The 13,331-nt window shown below is 39.7% G+C and overlaps 1 protein-coding gene across 2 annotated transcripts in view; it reads right to left on the bottom strand.

Annotated features, from left to right (window-relative positions):
* nell2a (neural EGFL like 2a) overlaps positions 1–13,331 on the bottom strand; it is a 98,532-nt gene that overhangs the window by 26,246 nt on the left and 58,955 nt on the right. For both annotated transcript variants that reach the window (XM_077517353.1, XM_077517352.1), the window contains exons 14-15: positions 1,857–1,979; positions 590–685 (exon numbers count right to left, since the gene is read on the bottom strand). In XM_077517353.1, coding sequence (XP_077373479.1) covers positions 590–685; positions 1,857–1,979 — 219 coding nt within the window. The remainder of the gene's footprint in view (positions 1–589; positions 686–1,856; positions 1,980–13,331) is intronic.

The following is a 13,331-nucleotide window of genomic DNA, read 5'->3' on the forward strand; positions in this document are numbered from 1 at the left end:
AGTGTCTCTTTTTGTCTTGCCCCTCCTCCTCTTACGTATGTAACTGCTCACCCCTCCTCTCTCTGCTTGCAGCGAAGGAAAAAAAAAAAAAAAAGCTAACTAGCGTTTCCTCCATTATGCTAGCAGCTAAAAGCAGCAAAAAACAAAAAACAAAAACTCATTTCTGGTGACAAGAAACCTTGACTTGACAGAACAGGAAGTCAGCCATTTTGGTTCAAAGGCTCCAAATTGCAAGCTATTCTCGAGCAGTAATTCCCAAACCAAGAAACAAGATTTTGTGGACATAAAATAGAAGCCTGCGATTGGCTGGCAACCAGTCCAGGGTGTACCCCGCCTACTGCCCAAAGCCAGCTGAGATAGGCTCCAGCACCCCCGCGACCCTTGTGAGGAATAGAAAAGGGATGGATTGATGGATAAAATAGAAACCATGCTAAATTTGTGTCACTTTTCCGCTTCAGCTGTACAAATGTGTAGGCCGAGCATAGCGTCAAAGTTTGCCGATCATTTTGACGATTCACCCACGGGTCGTATCGAGTCCACTTCCTGCTAGTGGATGACAATGCAAACAGGCCATTTTAACACCTCTCACCTGTTTCACATCTCTTGCCGGTGAATCCTTGCGGGCAGGCGCAGTTGTTGGGTGAGAGGCAGGTCCCGCCGTTCTGGCACAAGCCGTCACACATTGCTGAAGCAAGAGCAGGAGAACCAGAAAAAAAAAAAAAAAAAAAAAAAAAAGAGCCATCACTCATCGAGATGAATGACCATTAACTATGCAATTAGAGCAGCGCCGGCAAATGTATTTGCATACGGAGTAAGAGCTAATTCGCCGACGTGATTCATGATATTATTTCCCGTGATGAATGCGTTTTGCCAAGGTTAACGCAAAAAAAAAAAAAAAAAAATTCATTGTCCACGCTTGAGCTGTTTGTTAATGTGCGTCCACATGCAGCGGAGACATATGAAGCGGATAACGCCAACGAGCTCACGTGAACAAATAATAAAACTTCATTTGGGGTGCATTTGCCATGAAAAATGGATGAAGTGGACATTGTTTATGCAACGACAAGGAATGGACAAACAGATCACACCACTGAAACTGATTGAGCTGGTTAAATATTTAGGATGATTCCAGAGCCCTTGTTACGTTTTTTTTTTTTTTGCTTATGTTTTGTTTTGTTCTTAACTCATTTACTCCCAATAACGTATAAATATGTTTTTTTTAATGTTCTAAGTGTCCCAAAGACGTATTTATACGTTTTTGTTTTTTTTGTTTTTTTTATGGTAGAGAATACAGAAGGCTTTGATGCAGCCTTTCAACTGCAAAGAACGGTTGCAGAAATGATAGTTATTACACAAACGGCCAGCAGGTGGCAGCAGAGCAAAGGAGATCAACCAGGGCCATCTAGAAAAAAAGCTCAATTACTTTGAATTTTAAATAGATTTGTGAAAACTGATGAAACTTAGCTCTTTTCTAATGCTAATTGCTGCAAAACGGAAACAGATAGAAACATACTTTTTTTTTCCTGATGAAAGAAGAGACTTTAATCTTTCTTTTGATAGTTTCCATGCTGTTATAGCAATAGAACGAAATATTCTGTGGGCCTTGCAAAATCAGTCAAAATCTAGTAAAACAGCCGGGAGCGAATGGGATTACTTCTGTGAAAATGGCTGGGAGTGAATGAGTTAATGATTGTTATATTTGAAAACTGTTGAGGAAAAATGAAGTAAAAAAAACAAAACAAAAAAAACACCTTCATTCGGGGTGAGCTTCAAAGTGCTGCATCATTTTTTTCCCCCTCTCTCTCTTCATAAACACATTCCCAAGAGCGAGCGCGCATTTCATTTCCGAGACGTACCTTTGCAGACGGTCCCGTTGCCGGCGTAACCCGGCTTGCACGAGCAGCTGTGTCCTCCGACCATGTTGAAGCACAAGGCGTTCTCGTCGCAGTCGTGGAGGCCGCTCAGGCACTCGTCGTGCTCTGGGGAGGACACAAAAAGACACGTTGGAAATTGTATTTTTTTTTTTTTTTTTTTTTACGCGTTCAAACACGTCCCCGCATGTCGCAATGGATTAAATGACTCTTGACTAAGTAAATCGACATTAGCAAGACTGGCGGATGAGTCATTTGCATCTCTTCCATCATGATCTATTTGAGCTGTTTCAAATTTGTTGTTATTGTTTGGGCGCTGACGGAATGATAAACCAGGCGTAAATGGACTTCTTAATGTGCGCTAATGCATCAATGAAGACATCTGTTCGGCTTTGTCGTTTCCTCAATGAGCCGATGGCTTTCAAATGTGGACGTGTTTATGGAGTACATTTGCACATGTAGCTGTCAAGATGACTGTTTTCTGCTTTTTTTTCTTTTTTTTTTCAACTGTACATCCTAATTAGAACAGATGCCACACATTCTGGGGACGCGGGAAGATACTACATGCACATTTATTTACAAGTAGTACAGTTCCATCTTTTCAAAAAGCGGCCGCGAGTGAGTCGATAATCGGGCCAAAAAAAAAAAGAACGATGTAGTTCAATTCAAGGTGTCAGTCTGTGGAACTATTTGGATTGTAAAACAAAATCTTCTCTGTCTATTTGTGTTGTTAAAAAAATGCATAAAATCAAAATTACTGCAAAAATATATATAGCACAGGCCTTGTGAAAATTAAACTGCAGAAAAAAAAACTAACCACCAGAGGGTGCTTTTTTTTTTCTTTTTTTTTTAAATGTGCTACTTTTAATATCGTGACATGACGACGACGACGATATAGTGTGGCAGTTTTAAAATCGCAATATCATGATATTGCCGTTATCGTTACATCCCTAAATTTGATTCCTCGCTCAGGATTGAAGTACCAATTAGTGTGGGCGATGTTATGACGGATCTATCGTTTACTGAATTGCTCAGGACACCGCTGGGATTGATAATGGCAAGTGTTAAACCTATTCACAAATGCTTCCGGTGTACCGTCAATACCGCTTTCGAACGAGCGACATACTCTTTAATTGTTGCATGAAATGGAAGGATAGACGATCAGGAAGTTACCTGAAGCCCGCACTATAAATATCAAGGATCGTGGTGACCATCTAATAATTGCATATTGACACAATGTGGGTGTAGTGGTGCCCTTTCAAAATAAAATGCGTATTCCAATCGTGCAGGTTATGTTCCAAAACACTGCTGTAATCAGTGAATTCTACGATTTAGAAATACATTCATATTTATAGCTAATAAATTTATCATCTCACAACTACATTAATAATCATGGCCGAAGAATGTACATTATAAAATGAACCCACTGCCGTCGTTATCTGTATTCGTACAAAGTCGGATTCAAAAGAATTTGACATTCACTAATCTTCATCAAAAACTAGGGTAGGCTGAAATACTTGCGGTTTTCATTCTTCTTCTTTCAAATTTACATTGTGTCAAAAAAATGTGTGCTGCCATCTCGTGGTCAATGGTGGAATTCCACCCGCAAAAAACAGGAGGCAGAATAAAATAGTTACAAACCCGCACTGATTTATTTGTCGTTTCCTTACGATGAAAAAAAAAAAAAGATAAATTAGGGCGCAGTGTCTAATAGACCCATCTAAGTAAGAAGTAAGAATCTGTCATTTAAATAATCGTACAGGTACAGGACTTTAAAATGAAGTACTGAGCTCGTCTTAGTGAAACTCAGCGTAGCATTTCAATTGAAAGGCTACAGATGGCCTCATGCAAAGTAATCTTGTTTAGTCATCGCCCGCAGCAACTTCTTATAAATATTTTAACGATTAAGGAGTCCCGCACTTGATTTCTCTACAGAAATGGAACATCATTTATAAAGTGGCCTCCAGTGGGCTGAAAATGAGACGTGAGCGAACACGCGGTTGAAGTTGCACTGCTCAGATGGATGACATCGATTTGTCTGCGGGTATGCGCAATAACGACGTAAAGATTTGCGTCATTTTTATGTTCGGTTGCGCTGACACGGCAATAAAATTGGAATTAAGAAAAAAAAGAAAAAAAAAAGCCTTAATTTTCCGTCTGTTTGCGGCAGCTGGAAGAATACTGCAGCTCTTTATACGAGAGCGAAACAATCTGCGCGCACTTAATGAACCCGCATCCTCCGAGGCCTCGGCCCGTGTTTGCTTACAAGGTGAAATGATTCTCTTGTCTCTCTAATCCCTTCTGCGGCGCCTTCAATCTGAAAACCTGATCTTTGGACCGAAAAAAGTAAAGCATTAAAGGAAAAAAGTACGATCATTTCAAGCTTCTCCTTGAGTGATAAAGAGGCCCTTTAATGTACGTATATCCTTCATGTGCCCCTGAACGGACGCACGTCATCGTCGTACCTCGGAGAGACACAAAAGTAGAAGGCGGCTTGCCCGGGAGATTTGTGCAAATATCGCTGTGGGAGATAAGAGCATGCTTAGCGAGCTGGAATTCAACGTGGTGGACTCGCTTTGACCTTCGTGAAGACAAGCTCATCCTGCACTGCAATATTTGACTTCTGTCACAGTCCTTATGATGATGATTAGAGCAACATGTACAACTCGACAAGGAAAAAGAAGTGTTTTTGAGTGTAATAAAAAATAAACACTAAAATCATGTGGTTGCAGAAATGCATACAGCCTCATATTATACATATTTGTATTGAATTGGATTCAAATTCAGATTAAATGGGAGTTGTCACCATTTAAATTGTCTTTATTTAGCCCCTGCTTCAAAGATATGCATACTGTTTTAATCATGTTTTAAAAAAAGCAACAAAAAACTGTGAGGATAACATTTTGGGGAGACACGGTAAAGAAAGCCCAGACTGGCGAAAGCCACGTCGCCATGACGTCACACATATGCAACACTAAAATAGGCAAGGGGAGGGGTTGAGGAGTTGGGCCCAACTTGAGCCACAACCACAACAGATGGACCAACGTGGCATGTCGATTATTAACTCATTTGCTCCCAATAATGTGTAAATACTTTTTTTTTATGTTTTAAGTGTCCCAAAGACGTATTTATACGTTTTTTTGTTTTGTTTTGTTTAAATGCTAAAGCATACAGAAGAAGAAGGAAAAAAAAAAAAAAAGCACCACATAGCTCCGCCCCTGAAAACAAACCTTCACATTGCTGACATACGCAAACCACACACCACCATGCCGCTGTAAAATAAAAACTCTGAAAATTATCTTTAGTTTTCCCACTATACCGTTATTTTTTCCACACAATTATGATTTTATTGCAGTGAAGCTTCACCGCTATTCTTGTAATATACTTTTATATATATTTTCCCCCCAAGTAAAATGACATTTTGCTTTTTCTCCTCTTCAAGGTTGAACTGTCATAATGACTTTATGGTTGCATAAAACCACATCTTAATATAACCATACTTTTCTCATAATCATGACTTTTTAAAATATAGACCGTATTCTTGCAATATCAAAACTTTCCTTTTGTATTTACGACTTAATTGCTGCAACTTTGTCCTCCGTGAAATTATATTAAATATCATTTTTTGCTCTTGCAATGTTCACTTCTTGCTTGCATCGTTATTGCCTTGAATCCATTTTCAATCTGTGCCTCCGAATCGCCATGAGAGCCAACAGTCAACTTCTTTCGGTGCAAATTGAAGAGCGCAGGGGAGAGGAGCGCTTTACCTCTCCCAAGGTCGCTTTCGGCCGTCCCTCAGTTTGAAGCGACCGCAAGCGGGCGCATGCCAAGCGTTCCTTCTCCCCCGAGTTGAGTGTTTTTGGATTATTTAGGTATTTGGGGATATTACATGTCTACGCTGGGAGCAGTGTAGGTGAGCCGAGAGGTAATTGCTCCCCGGCTACCGCTGCTGCTGCTCAAGGCGTAGACAGACAAACAATCAATTATGTACAGTCAGTCAGCAGGGATGCGCCTGCTCCGGCTTGACTCGCTCCGTCCGCTGACACAAAACAACAACCTTGGGCCGCCCCAGCGCAAACATTCCATTTTCGTCTTGAACTGGCGACGGTGACGGAAGCTGTGGTCGACGTAGTGATACTTACTTGCCCGATTCTGATTTAAATTCCAAAAATAATAATTTATTTGATTGCCTATTTTCCGTTTGCAAATAAGCCCAAAAGCAAATCCTGGGCGGGTATTATAAAGGAGTTTTAACTTATTGACTCCCAGCCATTTTCATTGAAGAAACACCCTTTTGGCAGATTTTTGCAAGGCCCACAGAACATTATGTTCTACTGCTATAAAAACATGGAACCTACCAAAAAAAGATTAGAGTCTCTTCTTTCATCAGGAAAAAAAAAGTGTATTTGTATCCGTTTCCATTTTGTAGCCATTAGCATTAGAATATAGCTAAGTTTCATCAATATTCACATTCCTGGTAAAAACACTGACAAACAGAGCTTGTTGCAACATGGCCCTGGCTGATCTCTTATACTCTGCTGCCACCTGCTGGCTGTGTTTTTAAGAACTACCATTGCTTTAAGCCACCTATTCATGTCAAGAAGCTGATATGAAGCTCTGTCATTAAAATAAATAAATAAATAAATAAATAAATAAATAAATAAATAAATAAATAAAACATAATAATAATAATAATAATAATAATAATAATAAAAACGTGTAAACACGTTTTTGGGAGTGAATGACAAAGTATTAAAAATGTTTTTGGGCTTGAATTAGTTAATAAAAATGAAAAATGTTCACATTGTTTAGATTAGGGCTGGCTTTAAAAAGAAAAAGAATAACTGACTGGAATCCCCCCAGTACACGCTTTCCAAGTAAGGGACGGTCATTAATTGTGCGTTGAAATTTTTTTACCCCATTATAGTAATAAAAAGTAAAAATTTTGTCTATAATTAATTTAATACTTTCATTATTTTTCACGTACAATTAGTACCTTTAAAAACACATTTTTGCAACGTGCTGTCAATTGAAAATGACATCACAAGGGCTCAGGCAACCAATCACAGCTCACCTGTTTTCTCGGTTTGGTCATGTGACATTCACGAGCTGTGCCCTTGTGATGTCATTTTCAGTCGACAGCAAGTTGCAAAATGTGTTTTTAAAGGTACTAATTGTACATGAAAAATAATGAAAATGTCAAGTTTATTACAGGCAAAATATTCATGTTTGACTGCCAAAAATGGCCAAATAAGTAAAGTATCTCTTTAAATTAACTCAAAATGAACGCACTATAAAATATACATACACAATATATATAATAATGATCACCATTCCATGCATAATTGCAGTTTGTGAAGCCCCGCATTCTAACATCCTTCCTGCAGTCACTCTGTCAGATGCGGTGCCTCAGGAAAGCATGTCCGGTTATCTCGGGATTAAACAAGGACACACAAACCGGAGCGCGACTAGCAAACGCACCTCTGGGCAGCCTGCTTTAATAACAATCAAAGCGAGTGCACACCCAAGCCTCCACCTTTCATGGATTAACTACTAATCTAAGCTTTGGCTAAAAGATGAAGAAGAGAAGTAAGGGGGTGTTTTTCCGAGCTAAAGTCTGACCGCCGCGTCTGGGCAGAGCACATGCGGTCCAGTCAGCTTCCAGCTGGGACGTGAACCGATGACCCGCCGCGGCGCAGGTGGCCTGGGTGCAAAATACACACAGCGCAGTCGGACCCCACGACGAAACACGACTAGGGGCGCCGTGCCGTTTCGTCCGGGATTAAATTTGCCAATCGGCCCGCTAATCCGCCACATAAACACTGAGCCATGAAATGAACTGCCGTCAACTTAATCCTCTTTTGCTGGGCGGCCTCGTGCGAAACGCGGGCCCCCCCCCCATCAATATCGCGACATTGTTTCCGGCTGACTTTGCAATCTGCTAATTGGCCAAAGCAATTGCGGAAGATAAAAACGCTCGTACGTCATGCGAATGCGGCAATGTCAATAGGTAGAGCGGAGGGGCTGCTGTTTAATGTCTCTCTTCCCCAGCTGTAATATTTCTTCCGCGGTCAATTTGGAGCCATCAGCACTCCCTTTGGGCTCTTTTCCAAACACAAGCAGATGTCCAATGCGCCGCAGACTCCTGCAGCCGGTAGCTTAGCATCATCCCGCGCTTATTGTCAATTACCGCCACCGGTGCTAAAGAGGCGCATCGGCGTGCATAAAGAGTAGCACCCGAGCGTGTGCTCTATTATTAATTTGGACTTTTAACGATCGCCGTGTGTGATGTTTGCGCTCAGTGTTTCTGACAAATGAAATGGATGTGTCAAATAGGGAGGTAACGATACCGGCAATATCGTAATATTGCGATAATAAAACTACCACAAAATATCGTCATCATGTCACAATATTAAAAGCAGTTTGATTTCCATTTGTGCATTTCTAGCACCCTCTGGTGGCTAGTTTTTGAGGGGTTTAATTTTCACAAGGCATGTTTTGGCCCTTCTATGTTTAAAATCCACGCAACTGGTCAGATGAAGGGGCACGTAATGTGCTTGCGAACCGAGTCAATATGTGGAGGAACCAAATATGTGCATGCATTAGAAAGTATGTGCCTCAATATTAAAGTGTTATTAGAGATTTAGGTTGCTTATTAGGGATGTAACGATAACAGCAATATCAGGATATCGTGATATTAAAACTCGTCGTCGTCATGCCACGATGTTAAAAGCAACACATCTGTTTAAAAAAAAGTTAGGTTGATTTCCGTTTGTGCAGTTCTAGCACCCTCTGGTGGCTAGTTTTTTCTAGTGCAGTTTAATTTTCGCAAGGCATGTTTTGGCAAGCTACACTCAATAAGTGGAAGAACTCAATGTGTGCTTGCATTACCTAGTAAGTGCCTCAATATTAAACGTTATTAGATTAGATTAGATTGTAGGTGTTTGCTGTAATGTACAAAAGCACAATATTGTGTTTTTTTTTTTTGTTTGTTTTTTTTTAGTATGTGGTCTTTTTTTTTTTTTTTAACAATATTGTGACCTTTTTCGGTATCACCAACATCCCCATAATATCATCATAATTATAGTATCGTGTCGTGATATCGTATTGTGATGTTTGGATATCGTAGCATCCCTATTGCTTATATGCATTGCTGCGATGTACAAAAGCACAATATTGTGTTTTTTTTGGTATGAACTTTTTTTTTTAACACAATATTGTGACCTTTTATTGTATCGCCAACTGCTTGTATCGCCATGATTGCTGATACCCGACTCATTTGTGCACAATTCCTGGCGATTGTGCGCTCGTTATCAAACACCGCGAGGCCAGCTGCTGGATGTATAGCAGCTGATAGTCCAATAACTCAGCGCAGAGATTACAACAGTCATTCGACCGATGCAGGGAATGAGTCACGACATCAAGCCCACCCCGAAGTATTAGCCGGGTTTAATCACGCATATTGACTTTCATAAGGAGACGCGCGGCCCGCGCACTGCGGCGCCGTGATTCGGAGCCGTTTTAATAGAGCCTTGCATACAATACAGTGCTGCAATTTAATCCACTGGGTCGGTCGGGGAGGGGGTATTAATCTCCATCGAGAATCTGGGGAATGAGCACACCGTGGCAGAAAACAAGGAGAGTGCGGAAATAAAATTTGCTAGCGGCACAGATTAAAAAGTGGTAGAATTGCTGGTTCAGTGGTGCTCTATTGTTCTTATTAGTACAGCTCGGAGATGTTTTGTCGCATACGTGAAAGGGTTCACTCTGAATACTCTGCTGACGTCTTTCAGAGGTGCCCGCGACCAATCCAGGGTGTAACCCCAAGCTGCCAGGGATCAGGGTTATTAGTTTTGGAATTTTTGTTTTATTTTATTTATTTATTTATTTATTTTTTGTCTAGTTATTTTTAATTAGTTTTCAGGGTGTTTATTAGTTTTTATTAGTTTTGGAATTTTTGTTTTATTTTATTTATTTATTTATTTATTTTTTGTCTAGTTATTTTTAATTAGTTTTCAGGGTGTTTATTAGTTTTTATTAGTTTTAGTTTTTAAAAAAATGCTTACTTTTAGTTACTTTCAGTATTTGTTTTTTTGTTTTGTTTTGTTTTTTAAAGTTGTATAACTTGTTTGCAATATTTAATGAACATCATGTTAAAATGAAAAAAAAATAACGCATTTCTTATCTAGCATTGCATTTCGGCTGAGTTAAATGAAAAAGCAGGTGAGCCGAGCCACAGGAGCCAAAAGTCAAGCCCGCAAAATTGTCGCCGAGCAGAGATGTCATCTGAAGGTGCTTTTCTATTGGCTGCTGCGAGATGACGTCACTTCTGTGTGACACACTTTCACACGTCCTTATTCCGGTTAATCTCGAAATAAATATACTGAAATCACATTTAAAGTCAACCCCAAAGGCTCATTAAATTAATTACCAAAGACCAAAATGAAGTACGTTTTCGATGTAATTATAGCTAGTTTTAGTTAGTTTTGTAACCGTAGTTTTCTTTTTTTTTTTTTTAAATCATTTTCGTTTTTATTTTATTTCGTTAACGGAAATTTTCTTAGAATTTTAGTTTTAGGTACTTTTCATAAGCTAAAACAATCTTGACAGGCATAGGCTCCAGCTCAACGTGACTTTAATGAGGACAAGCGCTACAGAAAATGGACGTATGGGTTTTGAGAGGCTCAAATTCTTGACTTTTGTCCGATTCCACAATGAAATCTGCATGGAGCCAGTTCTCAAAGCGCACCTTTCGGGGATTGGTCCGTTATTCAAAGCAAGATGCTTCGTTGGACGTCGAAGCGCACCAGGCACTACTTAGCAACGCATTTTAACCCCTGGCGAGGAATGAGGCGAATCCGCCCGCTCATCATGCAGCAGTGACATTGTGTCGTTCTCAGATGAAGGACAGAGGGCTGACTGGCTCAGATGGTTCTTGGATTTCACGCAGCGTGTGTGATCCTGGATTTTGCGCTAAATCAAAGCTAACAATTGTAAACGGGCAAAAAGCCTCTCCAAAGTCTGTCAGCGTTCCTGCCGCCTGCGCTTCAAGTGATGTTAAACTACCACTGAAATGTAAATTCACTTGTCACATTGGACGCAAACAAAAAAAAAAAAAAGATCATTGAAGGAGAACGAGCATCTATTGCATATACAAGTATTTGTCAGCGTTTTAGCTGAAGAGAAAATGGAGCAGTGCAACAAAATGGAGACTGGGGAGCATCTAAAACAGATCCAAAAATCGGCACGTCAGTGGTTTACACCAGTTTGTGTTCACAGACTCTTTACAGGGGAAACATTTTTTCCAAGTACTAGTGTTACCAAAATACAACATTCAGGCCTTTGCTAGAAAGCAAAAAAAAAAAGGCAGGAAAAGCCTACTAGAACATTTGAAATTTGTTTGGGATTAATCAGAGGCACTTTAAAATAGTGGCAGGTGGGTTCTGAACTCCATTTCATAGGAAAGAATGTGATTCGTTAATTTTTTACAACCCCACTTATAAAAGGGTGTGCACATTTTTGCAGTCACATTATCACAGTTGTTTATTTTTACTTTTTATTGAGCTGTACAGGTTGTACATCATAAAAATGGTTTTGACTAATCTTGATAACGTCATGTTTTTTATATCTCAAAAACTTTTGAATAAGGGTGTGTAGACTTTTTGTGTTATTGTACGTTGTCATACTATCAGTGACTTGCAATACATTCAGAATATATATATAAATATATATATATAAATATATATATATATATATATATATATATATATATGTATATATATCAGCACATTTCAGTTAAATTCCACAGCAAATGTTGAACCGAAATGAGAAGAAAACTAAAGAAAAAAAATTCTGTCTATCCCAAAAGAGCAAAGCAGCAAGTTTGGAGTTTTTTGTTTTGCGGTGCAGCGTTGTTCAGAAAGTACAGAACTGATTTGATCTGCTCTGAAAGTAAATTGATATGACGTCACCATAACTCAACATATCCACCTGTATGATATTTTTGTGAAACTACAGCATTTTTGTTCGCACAGATGTTGGGAGCTTGTTTATGGAGCTCAAACTGGCAAAGCGACGTTTACTGACATGGATGAAAGCTCCGTTATTGACACAATAAAGCACTTTTTGGACCCTCTCATGCCGTATAATAACACATGACCAGCTACAATTTCCAGGCTTTTTACTGTGAGAGTCAACAATAAGCCTACTAAAAAAAAAATCTTTGCTCAGTTTGATGAACTGCACCCACTAATCAAATGTGTACGAACGTGGGAAAAGGTTGATCTGGTCTTAAAAGTGTTTCTTGGCAAGGATGTATATTCTTGATGATGGGAATCATGTGGCTGGTTGCCAAGCAACCTCACGTCCTGACAGCGAGACTGCAAAGTAACTGTGGCGAGCCGAGCCAAGAAACCGCATTACTTCCTGGAAAAGTACAAGGTGACTTTTGCTGTACTTTTGTCTTTGTGTGGATTAATGCTGCATAGTGAGAGGAATGATGACTTGAAAATGGCATTCAGCCCCACACAAGCAGCAGAATTATGCTTAAATTGAATACAGGATTTTTTTTTATTTGATTTTTTTGTTCAGTGTTGGCGGAATATAAAATGTTGCTGGAGTTGAACTTGTTAGTTGTTTTCGATTGACCTTAGTTTCAACTTTCATCAGGAAAGAAATGGGTCTGCCACTTCCGTCACAGTTCTACTCTTTCTCAAGTTGTCATTTTCTCTCCTCAGTACAGCGTATTTTCACACATTTTTATAGGCATTTCGTAATCGAAATCCACGCGCAATACACTTCGGCTTCATTCACTTTCGTCTTAACAATTTTCTGCCTCTTGTTTGTTTGTCTGTGCGCGCACAGCCTTGCAGTCAAATGTTTATCGGCATTGAGGGGGCAATTAGTTGTCCTTATATGGGGAACGAGAGGGCCGTTATAACTAGCAGCTCGAGAGCACTTGCATCTTAAGAGGGAACAGATTTACACGGCGCCAGCAATTCCGCACTTCAGTGGTGCTTCATGAAGCCGACGTAAACTTTTCTTGGTTGGGAAATTTATGATGAAGTACTGGCAGCGCTCAACTTGACATAGCGGGTAAACTGTGAGAAAACGCGTTGCTTGACACAAGCAACAGATGCGGATAAGGGAGAATGAGGGTCTTTTGTATTGGCTTCTCAGCAGTGGCGGTTTTTATGTGAAATCTGCAAAAAAAAAAACATGCTACGTGAATCTTAACGTGTAAATCCCGATCATTTGTATGAGGAAGTTGTAGCCTCACACGGGGCACCATTTAAGTTATTCTCAATGAGGTTAAGACTCAAGGCCTACTGGCCCAATCTGGTCCGTCACGTCATTTTATGTGGCTTGCAAAAAAAACCCCGACTTCTTCTCAAAACTATTCACCCATTGGCAATTTAATATAATGGAGCAGCTTTCACACAGAATGATGCACTTACCTAA

The sequence above is a fragment of the Festucalex cinctus genome, chromosome 3 (assembly GCF_051991245.1).
Source record: "Festucalex cinctus isolate MCC-2025b chromosome 3, RoL_Fcin_1.0, whole genome shotgun sequence".
Taxonomy (NCBI): domain Eukaryota; kingdom Metazoa; phylum Chordata; class Actinopteri; order Syngnathiformes; family Syngnathidae; genus Festucalex; species Festucalex cinctus.